Source organism: Triturus cristatus, chromosome 4_2 (genome assembly GCF_964204655.1).
Source record: "Triturus cristatus chromosome 4_2, aTriCri1.1, whole genome shotgun sequence".
Classification (NCBI taxonomy): domain Eukaryota; kingdom Metazoa; phylum Chordata; class Amphibia; order Caudata; family Salamandridae; genus Triturus; species Triturus cristatus.
The window spans coordinates 290,973,286-290,993,167 of NC_140586.1; the positions used below are offsets into that span (position 1 = coordinate 290,973,286).

General features: G+C 44.9%; 2 protein-coding genes across 2 annotated transcripts in view; one reads left to right on the forward strand and one right to left on the reverse strand.

The window, feature by feature from the left end:
• SERPINC1 (serpin family C member 1) overlaps nucleotides 1-9,133 on the reverse strand; it is a 192,926-nt gene extending 183,793 nt beyond the window's left edge. The window contains exon 1 of the mRNA XM_085601564.1: nucleotides 8,956-9,133. The gene's annotated coding sequence lies outside the window, so the exon portion shown is untranslated. The remainder of the gene's footprint in view (nucleotides 1-8,955) is intronic.
• A 420-nt stretch (nucleotides 9,134-9,553) lies between these two features.
• LOC146833677 (uncharacterized) lies at nucleotides 9,554-14,997 on the forward strand. Its single transcript, XM_085601565.1, has one exon. The coding sequence runs from the start codon at nucleotides 10,222-10,224 to the stop codon at nucleotides 13,948-13,950; it is 3,729 nt and encodes a 1,242-aa protein (XP_085457691.1). The 5' UTR covers nucleotides 9,554-10,221; the 3' UTR covers nucleotides 13,951-14,997.
• Nucleotides 14,998-19,882: the final 4,885 nt, after the last annotated feature.

Here is a 19,882-nt window from a genome sequence, read left to right on the forward strand (position 1 = left end):
ACTCAGGGAAAGCTAGTAAAGATGGAGGATCCAATAAGTGAAATTTGCTATTAGAAATAAGGTAGAAGGTCAGTTCTTCCTCTGAGATGTTAGTGAAGGCTTGTTGGATCACGGAGATCTTTTTGTCGGAGAATTGAGCTATTTGTTTAGACAATTCTTCCGTGCGTGGCCCTTCCTTTGTGCCGGCTTTCGGGACGGTAAAGGATTTAACTATGCCAGTGGTTCCCAAACTGTGTGCTGTGGCTCCCTGGGGAGCCATCAAACCTAGCCAGGGGAGCCACTCACCAAGCACTTTAATGCATTTAATGTTGAAGGGTCTTTGGGCTTCAGTTAAACTAATTAGACTTAAACACATGATGTCGATGATTTGTAAGTGACATGCCTAAAGCTGTAAACATAGCTCTTAATTGATGGCATGTCGAGGGAGATGATCTCCATATTTCACTGGATCCCCACTTCCAACACTCCCAAAGTAAGTGGAAGAAGCCTGATTTATTTTGTTAGACTCGTTAATAGTTTTGTTTTTTTCCAAATGCATTCTACACCAATGCAAGTTATCAGGAAAGAACAGTTGTCCTGGCTATTGAACAAACTAAGTATAATAATGTATTGACATTTGTACTTGAATCATAGGTACTTCCATCGCACATTTCTTTCAGTACACACACATTTCCAGACAGGCCTGCTCTGTCCTTGAGTACAGGGAAGTAAAGCACCATATACAGCATAGTGTCAACATTTGGAAGCAAGAAAGAGGGACGTTTAAAAAAAATGTAAAATAAAAATCTGAGGAATGTATTTTACTTGCATTGATTTGGAGGCAATTTTAGGGAGGAGACAGCAAAAATAAAGCTGTATGTGGCTTAAAAAATCGTGAGTCACCCTGCTGAGACAGGTTTGTTGGCACGTATGACATAGGTAGATATGGAAGTGCATGCAAATATTCTTCAAGCGCAGAAACTTTGGCAATGGGGCCTAGATGCACAGTGGTACAATTTAGCTCTGTAAGTGGGATAAAAAAGTTTGAGAGGATACTCTAAAAAAGGCATGGGCAAAGAAGTGTAACTAGGAATATTTTATTACGGGCGTCCCCTTAGTAATACAAAACACCCTGCGTATATGATTATAATACCTTCATCAGCTTCATCCCAATTATTTTCAGGAAGAAAAATGCAAGTACTCCCGAAGCCGGGCCTATATCCACCCCACCCTCCCAAAAAAGTAACAGTGGGGAGCCACGGGCAATGGCCAATGGGTCAAGGGAATCACGGGTCGAAAAAAGTTTGTGAACCACTGAACTATGCTAAAGATTGCCTTACTGTTATTTTGGGAATTTTCTATCTTGGTTTGAAAGAAGTTTTTCTTGGCTGCCTTCACGAGAATGTAATGAGCTTTTAAGATGTCTTTATACACCTTCCTGTCCTCAGGTACATAGGATTTATGCCATTTCCGTTCCATTTTCCTACAATTTCTTTTGCTAGATCTGAGGGAATAGTTAAACCATGGAGCTGGTGGGGCCAACCTCTTTGAGGAGCAGGAAACAACCGGTATCGCTGCACCAATGTTGGTTCGGAGCCATGAATCTATTGAGAAGGCGTCAGAGTCGGGGCAGCCAGACAACTCGGGTGAGGAACAACGAGGGCCTCTGCTAACATCGGGATGGATATTTTATGGAACGTCCTGTAATTGGGGACCCTATGCCCTGCGTAAGCCCAAGGGGCTGTGGCAGAGTTGGGAATGACAAATTTTAATAGGAGGTGGTCAGACCAGGTTATGGGAAGAGGTAGGCTTACTGATATGTCAAAGTTGTGAAAGATTTGGTCTAGGGTATGGCCCGTCTCATGGGTGGCCGAAGAAATAGATGGAAACATGTTGCAGGCCTGCAGCGTCTCCAACAAGGAAATTGTTTGAGGGTCTTTTCCATTGTCCATATGTGTATTGAAATCTCCCAGAATAAGGCAGTTTTTGTATTTTAAGGCCAGGGAGGTGGTGGCTGTATTAAGCGTAGTAATAAAATTACCAATTGCACCGGGAGGTCTGTAAATCAGAAAACCAGCTATGCTATGATGAAGGGATAAGGTACAGTGGAAGCCTAAGGACTCTGTGACCTCAATGTTTTCCATCGGGATGGGAGAGCAGTCTAACCTTTGATTGCAAATTATGGCAACACCGCCCTGCCTTCCCACTCGGTCGGTCCATCCTAAGGATTTTATAAGCCGTAGGGATGGCCGAGGTGATAGTAGAGTTGGAGGCTTCAGACAGCCAGGTCTCAGTGAGAAATAAAAGATCAGGCTGTTCGTCTAAAAGTAGGTCATAAATGTGTGGTTCATGCTTTTGCATAGAGTGACAATTTAAAAGGGTGGCCTTTAAGTCTTCTGTTTTCTTATTGTTTTTACACTTATTGTTGCGTGGGAGGATCTTGGATCCTATTTTCCTGGCCTGGAGGAGAGACCAGTTGCACTTATTGCATCTCAAGTCTACCTTCAAGCTCAGATCAGCAGCTGTGCACTGACAAAATGGTAGCCGCCTAAGGCTAAGCAGTTTTTCCCTACTGTAATATAGTGGAAGAAACTCACCGGATGGGAACAGGGCAGTGTGGCCAGCACCGGACACCTCTGGGATGCTGACAGGCACAGACGGGCTTGTTTTTGGCTCGCCTTCGGCGTTCAAGCAGCACGCTCGCTGCGCGCGTCCATTTGCATAGGGAATATATAGGATAATGCCTATGATGCAAACTGGATCACTAACGCAGCTGAGGAGCGGAAACTGCGTGGGCGGAAGTGAGGAGTCCGATAGTAACCCCAGCTCTCCACACAATCGGTGTATCAGCCGCAGCGGGACTGAAGGAAAAGTGAGATGCAAATCAGAGCAGCTAAGGAGGTGTAGGAAAGCACAATCAAGTAAAGTGCAAGTGCACGTAGATAGGCGAAATTGTTAAAAAGCACAGAGTAATATACCACACATATACAATTTAAAAAGTATTAAAAACCTAGTTGCAGGCAGGAAACACTAATATCTACCGCTGTCAGCTGCGCACGTCTGTTTACATTGGGAATATATAGGCTAATGCCTATGATGCAAACCGGATCGCTAACGCAGCTGAGGAAGCGGAAACAGCGTGGGAAACGGACTCAAATCGGATCATAAATTCAAAGCTGTTCTGAACAGGGGCCCCCAAAATATGTTTGGCCCAGGGCCCCCAAAATCCTTAAGATGTCCCTGGGCACTACAGTGTTTAAGGAAGGTATGTCAAATGTAGCTTTGTCTCAGGTTAGGGCCGAGATGCAGCACCTAGCTTCCCATTAAAATGTTTTGATTTTTGTTAATTTTTTAAATATAAAATAATACAATATTTAGTAATTTGAGTATTTGTTTGGTGCACTTGTTTGTGCACTTTTTTGCCAATTACTGTTTTAATGTTGAAAATGTAAATTGTACAAATTGCTTGGTGGTCCTCAGCTTCCAGTAGTGATTCAATGGGGGTCCTCAGGAGTCAAAAGGTTGGGAACTACTGATCTAACATAGTACTTTCACATTGAGGATATGCCTCCCTCACCCCAGGTATGATGCTATTTCTTTCCTTGTTTGGCGTTCTATTTAGCACTTCTACGTCCATACCACCTGGGATCCGAGCTGATCTTCCTTTCTGCAACCCTTTACACACTAATTGTTGTAGGTCGCCCAGATATCCATTAGGGTTTTGTCCATGACATTATTTACGAGTGACTATGTGTTCCTGTCTTTAAATGAAACTATCACTTTCATGACCAATACCATGTATATTTTTACCGTATATCGTTTGTATCATAACTGACTTTGGGGCATATTATCAAGAAACAGCGTTAAAATTATCACCGCTTTAGCGGCAGAAAACTGCCGCTAAAGCGGCGATAATGGGCTTGATAATATGCCCTTAGGGATTCCAATAGAAGCCCATGTTCTGGTGTCAACATGGGCTTCTATTGGAATTCTCTGCGGCACATTATCAAGCCCATTATCGCCGCTTTAGCGGCAGTTTTCTGCCGCTAAAGCGGTGATAATTTTAACGCCTTGCTTGATAATATGCCCCTTTGTTATTATTGTGCAGCGCACTGATACCCAAAAGGGTCTTGTTCGCGCTATATAAAACTCTATAATTAAAAAATAAAATGACAGAAGCAATATCTGGTGCAGAGTATACTTTAAGCCGTTTCCAATGCAAAAATTTCAATTGGGTTTAAGTTCAGTAATGAAGATGAAAAACTCAGTTTTGTGCTTAGGTGTGGCTCTTGTATTGAGTAGATAGCATTTATGTAGTGGCCTGCTATCAGATCTGGCGTCTCCGCTTCCTCCAGAGGAAGCCATCCCAGGTCAAACAGGATTACTTTAGAAGCCATACCAGAGTAATTGGATGATCATCCAACTACTGTAGAAGTCATTTTCACATCATCAGACATCATCAAGCTCTTGAAGTCATCAGCAGAGTTTAGAAACTTGATCCTGATGATTCAAGGATTACTTGAAAATGAGTATCTAATGGCTTCACAAGGTGTGACTATTCCTGATGACTTCATGAGGATTTAAGAATGAGTATCTGATTACTTCCAATGGTCCAGTTGTTCTTGATGATGTGAGGATGATTTGAAAATAAACATCCAAAACCCCACAAACATCATTTCTTTTTAACATGATGACATTGCTCCTGATGTTTTAAGAGTGATTTGCTGATTACCTCAAGAATATACCCACTATTTTGGTTTCTTTTTTTGTCAGAAAGGTCCAACCTGCTGAGTGATTTCAGAATTATTTGCCGATTACTACTCAGTGAACACTATGTAGGTATTAAACGAGTGTTCGTAAAATGCAAATTAGCATACAGTGTGCTTCATGAGACTATGAAAAAAAAGTCACAGCTAAATATGTTGATTTTTTTATTTTACGTCAGTTTTATTTATAATAATCCGTATTAACAAGTATATTGTAATAAAATGTTCGAAACATGTAAATTTTGATTCCACTTGATCAATTGTTGGTAGGGCCGATGGAATTAAGCAGCAATGGAGTACGAAATTATAGGGCATTATTGTCTAAACCATGCAGCTGGGTAAAACAAAGTATGAATACAAAGAATGCAAATTATACAGCACGTTTTGTGAAATTGTGACATTTAGCTACTTGACATTTTAAAAAGGGGTTACAGGCTTGAGCAACTTGGAACTTTACATACTTTTTTAATTGTGCAAAGAGTGTTACTGCAAAGTAATAAAAAAAAATAGCAGCTTCAGCAGAATTCTGCAGCAGTGAGAAACCATTCATACTATGGTGACTTTTGGTGGGTGGCTGTGGTCTCCAACAGAGACCCTAACTGAAACATGTTTGCTAATCAGTTTCTGAGTCTAACAATATGCACCATCTCCTGCTACTGAGCTAAGTCACTTGGTCCTACACCCTCATAGACATCACCCCAGTCTCCATCTTTTCACTGTCAACTGTCCTACCTTGGAAAACCAAAGGTTGGAACACCCTGAGGCTGGAAAAAAGTCCAAGTTACAAATGTCAGGTTAAGAGGCTAAAACTTTGCCATGGTGAACCTGGGAAGCGTCAGCATCTTCACAGAGGGTGAAGTTTCCTGACTTTGTGGGTGAAGGGTGAATATTCACCTGCCTCTAATTTCACAACATGGAAAGATGAATACAAAGTGCATCCCAATGCTTTGAATAACTATGCACCTACTCACCCACCAATTACAAAGCCCTTTACTAATCAAAAGTCAGACCGATTGACTTTATCACTGCTTGCAATTAATACTGCATTTTCTATCGTTCACATGAAAATAGTATGTCTAAATCATGTGTATGTACATGTATATAAAGGAGTGTAACATTTGCATAATTTTTTACGAAATAATTACACAAAATTATGGCAAAATTGCACAAAATTGTGTTAATTACTTGAAATGCAAATCCATAATTTTGTACTATGTTGTGCTGTTTTTGGTGCAAGGACGCATTTACACAAGCGCACCATGAGCAACAGCTACTCGTGTTCTGTTGTCCACATCCGTTTGCAGTAAATTTTTACCACAAAATGCACGTTCAATGGTGAATAATTTCATGTACATGGCATAAAATTCCACAAATTACGTCAATTATTGCAACCTAATTTTTACTTTGCCCTCGTCTAGTGTATATATTTGGTATTTGTATAACGCAAACCTGGGCAAAACGATGAAAGACAAAAATACTGTCAAAAGATTGCATGGGAGGGAAAGAGTTTCTGGCAGTACGAGGCTGTAACTTATAGAAGACAACATTTCATTATTTAGAGGTAAACAGCAGCCTTTACTGAGCACTTGACCCGTATGCAAATATTCCAACTGTGTTGGCCTGGTTTCCTGTTCTAAGTCAGCTCAGTCAGCCCAATGCTTGTCGTAGGGAATTGCAAGTCACTAGTTTGAATTTCTGCACGGTGACTGATTCTTTCATCCTCTTCATTAAAAACAGGACAAAAATCAGAACCTCTCCTTAATCAACAAAGACAGGTATGAAATAATGGGGAGAGACAATCCAGGTTGTTGTGTGAACTCTCCGAGTTGGTCACTCATAATATTAATTGCTTTCAAATGATGTATTCAGTAAAACGTCTAACACCAACAGCAAATCTCATTCTGGAACCATGAACCTACATGGCAGGACAGGGCCCTCAAATCTTCTGTAAAAGTCACAGCGCACAAGGTTCAAAATCTTGAACCCCACTCTCCATGGCTTCTGGGAACTGTTTGAGGACACTGAACGTGAAGAGTAGTAACCACCAAAATCCAAACAGAACCCAATCTTCATAAAGATGATGTTGATCTTATTTGAAGCCCAGCACAGCCAAGCACGGTGGAGCACCTCCTATTGCAGGGGTACTCATAGTACGGTCCGCGGGACGCCAGCGGCCCGGCAAGCCGGACCTTGCAGACATCTTACCTGTGTTTTTTTTTTTTTAAAGAGTGTCAGCAAACACTGCAGGGGCGCTAAGAAGAGGTGAAATACAACAAAGCCTTATTAACAAGTAAATGGTCTTTTGAAGACATTTGAAGTACTCGGCTGTGTGTGTGCCCGGGAAGCTGTCTCAGCCCGGGCTGCAAAACACGCGGGGTGAGGTGGCAGAGGACAGCAGGGTGTGAGAGCCGGGTGAAGTGATGGAGGGCAGCAGGGAGTGAGAGCCGGGTGAGATGGCAGAGGGCAGCAGGGAGTGAGAGCCGGGTGAGATGGCAGAGGGCAGCAGGGAGTGAGAGCTGGGTGAGGTGACGGAGGGCAGCAGGGAGTGAGAGCCGGGTGAGATGGCAGAGAGTAACAGAGGGCAGCAGGGAGTGAGAGCCGGGTGAGGTGACAGACGGCAGTAGGGAGTGAGAGCCGGGTGAGGAGTGCGTTAAGAGCCTGTGATGTGATGTTTTCCACCAGCCTGTAGTCAGAGCGTTGAGCCAAGGCCAGGGAGCTCAGGCCTGGTCTCCGCTCTCGCAGCACAGCGCAAAAATGCTCGCTGCCAGGTTGGCGCTATATATAATCGATGCATGCAACCTACACGGACGGATGACTGGCGCAAAAGGGGGGCTTTGATTTGACAGCTCCGGGTGAGAGTCAGTATGAAAACCAGCATCAGATGTGACCCCAGGCCCAGTGGTGGGACACAAACCACGCGAAGCAGCAAATTCAGCGAGAAAACGAGCTGGCTTTTACATTACACAGGGAGAGGTGGGAGAGGGGGGGGGGGGCTGTCTCTGGGCTGGTGACGAAGACGTCTAGACACAGTAAGTGTGCACTGCCCGAGGCACAGAGACAGAAACAGACAGGTAGAGATAGAGACAGACAGAGACAGGGACAGACTGACAGATAGAGACATATAGAGGCTGAGACAGATAGAGACAGAGATAGAGACAGGCAGAGACAGATAGAGGCAGAGACAGGGACAGACAGTGAGAGGCAGAGATTGGGACAGACAGAGACAGATAGAGGCAGAGACAGACAGATAGAGGCAGAGACAGAGAGGGAGACGGAGGGAGACAGAGAGAGGCAGAGGGAGGGAGAGGGAGACAGAGAGAGAGAGAGACAGAGAGAGAGACTAAGGGAGGGAGATTAGACAGAGGTAGAGAGACAGCAGGAGACAGATAGAGGCAGAGACAGACAGATAGAGGCAGAGACAGAGAGGGAGACGGAGGGAGACAGAGAGAGGCAGAGGGAGGGAGACAGAGGGAGATAGAGGGAGACAGAGAGAGAGAGAGAGACAGAGAGAGAGAGACTAAGGGAGGGAGACAGACAGAGGAAGACAGACAGCAGGAGACAGAGGGAGAGAGGGAGACAGGAAGAGAGAGGGAGGGAGACAGGAAGAGAGAGGTAGGGTGACAGAGAGAGAGGCAGGGCGACAGAGAGTGGGAGACAGAGAGGCAGAGGGAGGGAGACAGAGAGAGACAGAGAGAGAGAGAGACTGAGGGAGGGAGACAGACAGAGGTAGACAGACAGCAGGAGACAGAGGGAGAGAGGGCGACAGGAAGAGTGAGGGAGGGCGACAGAGAGAGGGAGACAGAGAGAGAGACAGACAGACAGAGTGAGTGTGACAGAGGGAGACAGAGAGAGAGTGTCTCACCTCAAATTGCCTTTGCTTAAATAGACATTTTTTCTAAAACTCTCACTTTCTTTTTCTGAAAATGTATGCATAATATCATCCCTTGGTGCGCACGTACAATAATTACCGTTGCATTGCTCTTGAAAAAATGTTACATTTCTTGTTTTGCACCCATTCCCTCGTTCTTGCACATTCCCATCTACACGTGACAACACAACTCTTGCACAGATAGAAAACATCTACAGAAATACCTTCTCCAATCAACTTCCATTCATGGCATTTATTGTAAAGATAATAAAAATAAGGTTATAGTTTTCCTGAAAAAAAATCGGAATTCTACAAACTAAATCGGAGTGCTGGAATTCAAACCTAATGGTTTTCTGAAACTCGATTTCCTGCGGATGCACCACGCACTGTGTTACCTCCACTCGCAACAGCTGGATCACCAATGTTTAAATGGCGTAAATGACACATTCGTTTCAAGGACGTTTCTAAAGCACTTCGGGGCGGACATCCGATGGCGCCGGAAGACGTCATCCAGGAAGTAACGTCTCCTGCCTGTGCCAAAAATCGAACAGGTGGTGTAATAGAATGATTGCTCATCTTTGCTCTTCTCCGATGCGTTTTTCAGCAACCAACCGCTTTAGGATGTCGTATTTATCCTCTGTTCCCGAATTGCTTTGAGGTAAAAGCATGGTCAGGAAAATAGTGGGATCGGATTGTAGTCTGAAATGGCGGGCACCTGTGAACAATTCTATGTCAGGACCGGAGGCTCCGATTATGCTTCTCATTTCTTTACTAGAAATTCGCTCAGCAGCCAATCATATTACAATATAACAAAAAACTACAATACCCATGAACCCAATGGGTATGACGAAGTAACCATAGAGTATGCACATATAAATAGTCAGCCAGAGAATGTCACATCCTCTTTCTTTGCTGCTCCGCAGCCAGTTAAGTGCATTTCTCTTTATCTTTACAGCTATTTGTTTATTTATTTATACCGCTTGTTTGGTATTGCTCTGTTCGTTGCATTCTGCATTGGTTTGTCTTCTTAGCGCTGTGCGCCGCTTGCGGACCTTGTTTCGCTGTTGGATTTTCTTCTTGGCTGGTTATCGGTCCCGTCGTTGCAGGGAGCGCGTGTCTGCCTCCCCGGTTCGGGCGCTCTGCGCCCGCGTCTCTTTTCAGTGGAGCGGGAGTAATTTAAGGGGCTGAAAGGCTACGCGCGTGTCGCGTAGGTCTTTCCTAGTTTGATTTCAGGCGGCCGTTACCGCGCATGCGCGGCGGCCATTTTTCTTGGGAAAAACTTTCGGTTTCCTCAGGAGTTCAGCGCGAGAGCAGGGCTTCATTTGCTCATGCCCACTGCCTGATTTCTCTTGCCCCTGTTGACGCCCTGCTGCAGGTTTGAAGCAGTTGGGGCTGTAAAATTTTGCATAGGCTTTGCCTAGAGTGGCTTTCATTTGGCAAGTCCTCCCTCCACATTTAAATAATTCATATTTCAGGTTCATTTTTTGACCTGTTTGTTTAAACTTGCCTTCGGGGTTTGTGCCGCTCCCCCTTTATTGTGCTTGGCATACCAGATTTACTGTTGTTTTTTCCTTCCTCTTGTGGGCATTATTTGCGCCAGGTTCTGCCATGGCTGATTATTATGAGGAAGACGACTACTATTATGATTATGAAGATGAGGACGCCTCTGGCTCTATGGAACAGGACTTGGTAGAGGCTTTGGATTTAGGTGTACAGTCATCTGTGAATAAAGCGCTGGTCCGCGCTATTACACCTCTAAAACGTCATTTATCGCACTATGCTGTGCAACAGGGTTGGTTGCCCTCGTCCTCTAAGTCTTCGAAATCTTCTCAGTCCTCCAAGTCCTCTAAATCTTCTAAATTGACTAATCCTCACAGGTCAGATTTTGTAAAGCTGGCTAAGGCCCTTTCCTCGGAACATTCTTATGGTCAACCTCCTAAGGAGCCTTCCTCTCCTTCAGTTCATCCAACAGACGATGACGGTACCTCTCCATCTTCTTCTGACCATGGGGTTTCTTCTCCTCCTCCTCGTAAAAAGGCTCGCAAGGAGCATTTTGTTGATGCGCCGTCGCATCCCCAGGTTCTCACGTTTGAACCTTCAGATATCATTCATCCCAATTCCTCCTCTTGGCTCCCGTCTCCTGAGGTGGCGGAGTACGTCCAGACGCATATTCGTCAACCTTTTCACAAGGAGGTGCGTTCCCGTCTTCGCTCTGAATGTCCCCGTCCTGACTTGGCTGATAAATTAGCAGACACCCCTGAGGTGGCTCCCACTATGGTGACATACCTAAAAAAATATGCCAAGGACCCTAAAAGGGGCATTGACAGAGCATGGCGCTCTTGTCAAGATAAACTTTTGGATTTATTGGGACCCCTCACCAAAATTTTGGATTTAGGTTATCGGGCAAAGGAGTCTTCATCTGCCATTGACCCGGATGACCTTATTGGTTGGGCGCAAAGGGCAGTTTGTCAATTGGGTAACGCCAATTGTGCTATGTCTTCGGAACGTAGGCGTTCTATTTTACTGAAGTTGGACCCAAAATTGGCCGAACTTTCTACTTCTGAATCTGGTCCTTTGGCACAGGGTTTGTTGTTTGGACAGTCTTTCCTCAAAGAACTCACTAAATTTGTGGCCACTTTTAGTGGTCTTGATAAGGCGCAAGCATCGATCAGACGGGCTTTTCGCCCGGTTTTTGGAAGGGCCGGTCGATATAGGGGACGATCGTCCGGCCGAGGTCATAACCAATCTAACCAACGTGGTTTCCAGTCCCACCGTGGAGGAGGTCAGGACCCCAACTACTCCACCAACAAGCCTTCCTTCTACCCTTCCCGTCGAGGTCGACACCAATTCCGGAAGGGGCGTTCCGGCGGCAATCAAGGAGGGCACCACGATTCCTCCGCTTCAGGTGAGTCTGATCTCTGCCTCAGAGGTCATGTTGGGGGGCAGAATTCAGTTTTTTCTTCCCAATTGGCGTTTGATCTCCAACGATGCATGGGTGTTGGAGACGCTCCAGGGTTTCCGGATAGAGTTTTTCAGTTGCCCAAGTCAACCCGTACCTCCTTTACCCTTGGTTTTTTCCCTTCAGGATCAGGCGATTATTTCCGCGGAAATAGACTCCCTTCTGACAAAAGGGGCGGTTGTCCGGACTTCTCCTCACCCGCAGGGTTTTTCCAGCCACATTTTTCTCGTTCAGAAAAAAGGAGGCGGTTCCAGGTTGGTTCTCAACCTGAAAGAGTTCAACGGCTGGATTGTTTATCGCCATTTCAAGATGGAGGGCATCCATCTTTTGAGGGATCTTCTTCAGGAAGGGGACTGGATGGTTCGTCTGGATCTAAAGGATGCGTATTTGTCAATTCCCATTTACGGTCCTCATCGCCGGTTTCTCCAATTCCAATGGCAGGGTGTCTGGTACGAGTTCCAGGTTCTCCCGTTCGGCCTCTCGTCAGCACCCTGGTGCTTCACGAAACTTCTGAGGCCTGTGGTAGAGTCTCTACGATCTCGGGGAGTTCGTCTGATAATTTATCTGGACGACATTCTTATCATGGCGCACTGCCCGCGTCTGTTAATGCTCCATTTGGACTGGGCAATAGATCTTTTACAGTCACTCGGGTTTCTAGTCAATCCTCAGAAATCTATGTTCCGCCCTTCCCAGTCGATAGAATTTCTGGGTTTTCTGATCAATTCCCTCTCTTGCCAACTGTTCCTGCCTCTTCAGAAGATCAGGATGATCAAACGGGAGTTGCGATTGATTTTACACAAACAGCTTGTGTCATTGAGGTCTCTAGCTCGGATTGTCGGTCTGTTAGCTTCTTCAATTCAGGCCATCTTCCCGGGTCCCCTCCATTATCGGGCACTTCAGCGACTCAAAATCCGGCATCTCCAGAAAGGCCTCCGATACTCAGATCAGATTCCTCTTTCAGAGGAGGCGAGGTGGGAGATGTTGTGGTGGTTGGAACACATGGAGTCCTGGAATGGCAGAGCCCTGTTCGGAGTGTCTCCGGAGGTGGTGATCGAATCCGACGCCAGTCGGTGGGGATGGGGAGCCCGTTGCGGTCCAATGTCCACGGGCGGCCGGTGGTCCTCGGAGGAACTATCTCTCCATATCAATTGTCTGGAGCTTCTGGCGGGGTCGTTTGCGATCCGTTGTCTGTCTCCACGCATGACGAATTGTTGCATTCTCCTACGCATGGACAATGTCTCAGCGGTTCGATATGTCAACAAATTGGGGGGGACACGTTCCAAGATTCTGGCAGAAATTGCCAAGGATTTTTGGCACTTTTGCCTCCAGAGAAACATCACGGTGATTGCGGAGTACCTGCCGGGTCACAGCAATTTGATAGCAGACTGGAATTCGCGACATCTTCGCGACTTCAGCGACTGGAGACTTCACCCTCGGGTGTTCCGATCTCTGTCTCGGATGTGGGGCCCCTGCCAGATCGATCTTTTTGCCTCTCGCCTCAACACTCAACTTCCTCGGTTTTTCAGTTGGCGTCCGGATCCGGAGGCTCTTGCCACGGATGCATTTCTTCAGACCTGGCCGTCTCTTCTGTGTTATGCCTTTCCCCCGTTTGTCATGATATCCAGGGTTCTGGCACGCATGAAACTATATCAGACGGAGTTGATTCTGATCACCCCTCTCTGGAGGGCTCAAGCTTGGTTCCCTGTTCTCCTGCAGTTGTCTTGTGCAATTCCAGTTCTTCTTCCCCAATTGTGGAATCTGTTATTGGACCCACTCAACAATCCTCATCCTCTCATAGAGTCGGGTCAACTCTTTCTGGTGGCATGGCGGGTTTCGGGGATCGCTGGCAGATCCCAGGCCTTTCGCGAGACGCTTCCAGATTTATCGACGAAGCTTGGTCTCCCAACACACACAAACGTTATGCCGCAGCATGGAGACGTTGGTGTGATTGGTGCACTCAACGGCAAGTGGATCCCTCTTCTGCGGATGTCGCTTTGATTGTAAATTTTTTAGCTTCTCTGGCATCCTCCGGCCTTGCATATCGGACTGTCAACAATTTCCGTTCGGCTATCTCGGCGGGGCATATTCCTATTAATGGTAAACCTGCGGGTGAACACCCTTTGATTTCCAAATTACTCAGAGGCATCAGATTGGTAAAACCTCCTTCTCCAAAGTATGTTGCATTATGGGATGTGTCTATTGTCTTACGTTTCTTGGAGGCTTGGCCTTCCAACGACACTTTGTCCCGCAAACAGCTTTCAGCAAAGTTAACTATGCTGTTGTGTCTAGTCTCTTGCAAACGTGTGTCTGATGTTCGCGCGCTAGATCTTGCAGGTCGTACTTTTTCTCCTGAAGGGGTTACTTTTTCCATTTCCTGACGTACTAAGTCTAATACTACCTCCATCACTTACCCAAGTTTTCCCAATAATCCAAAACTCTGTGTAGTGCAATGTCTTAAGGATTATGAGGTAAGTACTGCTCCTTTTCGTCAAGATTTACATGGTCAATTGTTGATTGCGTTGCAAAAACCCTTTCGCCCTGTGACCCCGGCTACTTTAGCCAGATGGGTCAGATGGCTCATGGGTGAAGCTGGTATTGATGTTACTACTTTTGGTGCACATTCAACTCGTGGAGCTATGGCTTCCAAGGCTTTTTCTATGGGTGTGACCTTAATAGATATTATGAAAGCAGCTGATTGGTCAACTGATTCTATGTTTAAGACTTTTTATTATAAACCTGTTCTGGATATTGCTTCTGTTGTGGTGGCTCAGCTTTGAACAAGCATAATCGGAGCCTCCGGTCCTGACATAGAATTAAAAATTTGCGAACATACGTGACAAGAATTTTCAATTCTATTAAGGACACGGAGGCGAGGATTATCCCACCCATTTTTTCTGTTATGTATTTTGCATATGATAATTTTTCAATTATATATTTCTGGTATACTGTTATGATGTATTTGGATACAGTCCTTGTTTTTTCTCTTCCCTCCCTCAGTATTTTATGCTTTCTTTTCATTTCGGAATGGTATATTACCACTTTATATCTTTTTCAGGTTCTGATCCGAAGTGAGCTGCGCTTCTTTCTTTACCTTGGATTATTTTTTGGACGTCTGCTGGTTCCTGTTTTGGGGGATGTTGTTTCACGCATATAATCAGCTGTTCTATCCTGTTGGTCTTCAATTGAAGTGTTCGAGCTACGATTTTATCTTCCACGCCTTTTTTCCAGTTGTTGCACTTTTTTCTTCTTCTGACTGTTGCTATTTTCCAAAGAAAGAGGATGTGACATTCTCTGGCTGACTATTTATATGTGCATACTCTATGGTTACTTCGTCATACCCATTGGGTTCATGGGTATTGTAGTTTTTTGTTATATTGTAATATGATTGGCTGCTGAGCGAATTTCTAGTAAAGAAATGAGAAGCATAATCCTCGCCTCCGTGTCCTTAATAGAATTGAAAATTCTTGTCACGTATGTTCGCAAATTTTTAATTGAGGGGCACTTGTTATTTTTTATTGTGGCATTTCCTCGCTTCTAAAGTATTATTTAATTCTCCAGCTATCTTCTTACTGGTTTAATTGTGACCTGACTCTGAGCACTCATTTCGAGATAAGCAGTTATGTTGTATGCATCTGCGTATTTGTACATTTAAAATGTATGCGTTCCGTTTCCGTGCTCCTAATGCCTATCTGCAACAGCTGACTTGTAGTTTATCTTTTTTTCTGAGTCTTAATAAATGCCTTGTATCTTTCACTTTTTGGGCTTTCTGGTCTGTGTATTAATTGCGCCCAAATCGCTTCGGGTCAAGATCTGCTCCATAAAACTGAAAACAACATACTTTACTCCGATTAGAGACTGCTAGTTAAAAAAAAAAACAGGAGGGTATGTTTTTTATTCTCTAATATGACATGGGTTTGTTTTCTCATTTTTATGGAGCAGAACTCGACCCGAAAGTATTTGAGCGCTTTTACAAGGGCATTCGTTATATTACACATGGTCACATATGTGTTTTCCTTTAGGCACGGGAAGCTTACGTTATTTGCAGAGAATCACAGGATGTCAAGCAGACGCCGGACATCGATCCTGGGTCCTCGGTTCCGAAGACAGTAGCTCTGGCCATAATGCCAGATCTTTTCGAGGTAGTATCTGGTAGTTTGTGCAGGTATGATGTATGCTTGTCTGTGCTACCAATTTATTAGGTATAGACTGCGTATTTGGCAATAGTTGGCGGTATGGTATTCACAATGAAGTCAGTCCTCTGGCTTTTTTTAGGGTATCACTATCTACCACGATTTGAGGCTGTCTTCCAATAACATAGCTTTTTTTCACCTCACATAGGCTATGCTGTTTGCACAGCTATTTTTCAGTCACTGTTGGGTCTGTCAACTGGGGCGAGACATTTTCAACATTAGGTAGCCATCAGTATAATAGTGTCAGTGTTTCTAATCATCCCACCTACCACTGGTACCTTGATTCTTGAAATGCTGTGAATGGCACGTTTTTACACTTATGTTTTACTAAATCACACATTGCGACAATAACTGTGCTCCTTACTCGTGCCCTTAGCCTTGGAGACATTGATTTTCAGTCTTGCCCGTGGTAAGGGGCACAGTAGTGTCAGTTATAAGGTCCCTGCTGTTTGGATCTCCCCAACTCTATCAAGTATTTCAAATGCCAATGTCTGCCATCATATGCTCAGCAAAAACATATGCAGACGTTGAAGTAGGTAAAAAGTAGTGTTAGAATATCTTGGCCTTCTAAATGATTGTTTCTGAACCAAGCAGACCTCTGAGTTTTTAAGATCCATTTGAGTTGCGCACGCGAGTTTTTTTTTTTTTTTGCATTCTGTGCTTTGTAGTCTTATTTATCAGAATATAAAACTGGCACTATAGGTACAGAATACAGTGAGAAACTGGATCTAGCAAAGCAAATAGGTCGGACGTTGCCCGCCAGCCTTCTGGCTTTGTCGGTGCTAGTTTTGTATCTTTCTTTTGCAAAGCTATATTGTTAGAAGTAGCTGCAGGGTTCTTGTTGGTCTACAAAAAGGTAAGATTTTTTTTGTTCTCAGATAGCACACTCGCTTTGGCAGTTCCTGAAAGGAACTACGTTGTCTCGCAATGTGTTCCTTATGAAAGGAAGAAAGATGTCACAGCTAAGTTAGTCATTCAGCTGAAGTGAGCTGACTGACCCGCTGCCCATGTTGTGTGCTGCACTGGGTGGGACAAAAATGAAAAATGGCACAACAGGCCAGTGGAAGAAGAGACCTTGCTGAACGTCCTTGCAATTTAAGTCTATTGCATAAATAATTTTAATGAAATCACCAGAGATTAAAAAAACACCTAGGCTGAAACCTACAAAAGAAATTATGATTGAAGCTCATTCTGTCACCATTTTTCTTTTCCCTCTCTCGGCCCTTTATCCTCTGCATCTTGTACTTTTAGTCACTCTTTCCTCTCGATTTGTTTCACCATCTTTTCATCACAATTTTGTTATTCCTACCATGTTTCATTCTCTTCCTTTGTATATATGTTTTAATCTACGTAACTAAGCTCCTTTTTAGGTTGAAGCCTGGCAGACAGTACAGCTGTCTGGTTTGCTGAAGACATCTTGGGGAGATTCAGATTACTGACCTAGGCATGCATTCACCCATTGCTTACCATTTGCTCTGTGGAGTGTAACTTAAATTTTCTGGCTTTCTATTAGCTGACTTTATTTGCTTTAGGCTGTCCAGCTTGAGTTTGCCCCTCCTGTTGCCAAAGCCTGGTTTACTGTATTCTTACGAATTCGCTATCTGCAAACAGACGTTTACATTTTGTTATTATCTTATTACATTTGCTGTGCATTCTAAGACTGTGGTCGAATGTCAGGCTTTCTCTTTCAGGGAGCTTGGTGTTTTATTTTTGTTTCTCTGACTTCAAAGTGAGAGCATTTATGTGACAGTCCTGCTAAGTACCAAAATACTGGAGCGTGGTACGCCCCAAACCAGTTGCACAGCGAAATCATGAATGTTCCATAATACTCCAATTCAAGAAAATTATCCATTTTACTCAGTTTAAATGATTCTTTATTCCAATCTTTTGATGCTTCATCTGTTTAAATCCACATATAATGTTACATGCTTTTTCAAAAAGCTTCAAATGCCCATGATGTGCCCATCCAGACCTCTTTCAATGCAGCATGAAACACGCATAATGCATCATGAATAGTATTCCTCATTCCAACCCAATGCATTTCAGGCTTAATGTAGCCCTACTTCAGGGGTAACTCCAAGTTTAAATTTGCAAACCACCATTACTGCTGTTGTTTTTCATGAAACATATGACAAATCTGTGCTACCCTGGTTTAAACCCCAATTAACGTGCTTACAAACTAACCCCTTCCCTCTCTGTATTATTTAATTCTAAACCACCGGCCCTCAGAAATAGCTCCCCTCAATGTCAAACAAATCTCTATACACCCCAGTGCCTATCCCATAATTAATTATTCATCCAGTATCCCCGGCTACTCACACACACCCTACTCCTCTTGTAAAACTCACAAAATGAAACCACATGTTCCTCCAGACTCATAGTACGGTCCGCGGGCCGCCAGCGGCCCGGCAAGCCGGATCTTGCAGACATCTTACCTGTGTTTTTATTTTTTTAAAGAGTGTCAGCAAACACTGCAGGGGCGCTAAGAAGAGGTGAAATACAACAAAGCCTTATTAACAAGTAAATGGTCTTTTAAAGACATTTGAAGTACTCGGGTGCGGCTGTGTGTGTGCCCGGGAAGCTGTCTCAGCCCGGGCTGCAAAACACGCGGGGTGAGGTGGCAGAGGACAGCAGGGTGCGAGAGCCGGGTGAAGTGATGGAGGGCAGCAGGGAGTGAGAGCCGGGTGAGATGGCAGAGGGTGACGGAGGGCAGCAGGGAGTGAGAGCCTGGTGAGATGGCAGAGGGCAACAGGGAGTGAGAGCTGGGTGAGGTGACGGAGGGCAGCAGGGAGTGAGAGCCGGGTGAGGTGACGGAGGGCAGTAGGGAGTGAGAGCCGGGTGAGGAGTGCGTTAAGAGCCTGTGATGTTTCCCACCAGCCTGTAGTCAGAGGGTTGAGCCAAGGCCAGGGAGCTCAGGCCTGGTCTCCGCTCTCGCAGCACAGCGCAAAAATGCTCGCCGCCAGGTTGGCGCTATATATAATCGATGCATGCAGCCTACACGGACGGGTGACTGGCGCAAAAGGGGGGCTTTGATTTGACAGCTCGGGGTGAGAGTCAGAATGAAAGCCAGCAACAGATGTGACCCCAGGCCCAGTGGTGGGACACTAACCACGCGAAGCAGCAAATTCAGCGAGAAAACAAGCTGGCTTTTACATTACACAGGGAGAGGTGGGGGGGGCTGTCTCTGGGCTGGTGTGCACTGCCCGAGGCACAGAGACAGAAACAGACAGGTAGAGATAGAGACAGACAGAGACAGGGACAGACTGACAGATAGAGGCTGAGACAGATAGCGGTAGAGACAGACAGCAGATTGAGACAGAGAGACAGATAGAGGCAAAGACAGATAGAGACAGGCAGAGACAGATGGAGGCAGAGACAGAGAGGGAGACAGGGACAAACAGTAAGAGACAGGGACAGACAGAGACAGAAAGAGGCAGACGGAGGGAGACAGAGAGGCAGAGGGAGGGAGACAGAGAGAGAGAGAGACAGAGAGAGAGAGAGAGAGAGACTGAGGGAGGGAGACAGACAGAGGGAGACAGACAGCAGGAGACAGAGGGAGAGAGGGAGACAGGAAGAGAGAGGGAGGGCGACAGAGAGAGGGAGAGAGAGAGACAGACAGAGTGAGTGCCACAGAGGGAGACAGAGAGCGAGTGTCTCACCTCAAATTGCCTTTGCTTAAATAGACATTTTTTCTAAAACTCTCACTTTCTTTTTCTGAAAATGTATGCATAATATCATCCCTTGGTGCGCACGTACAATAATTACCGTTGCATTGCTCTTGAAAAAATGTTACATTTCTTGTTTTGCACCCATTCCCTCGTTCTTGCACATTCCCATCTACAAGTGACAACACAACTCTTGCACAGATCGAAAACATCTACAGAAATACCTTCTCCAATCAACTTCCATTAATGGCATTTAGTATAAAGATAATAAAAATAAGGTTATAGTTTTCCTGAAAAAAAATCGGAATTCTACAAACTAAATCGGAGCGCTGGAATTCAAACCTAATGGTTTTCTGAAACTCGATTTCCTGCAGATGCACCACGCACTGTTACCTCCACCCGCAACAGCTGGATCACCAATGTTTAAATGGCGTAAATGACACATGCGTTTCAAG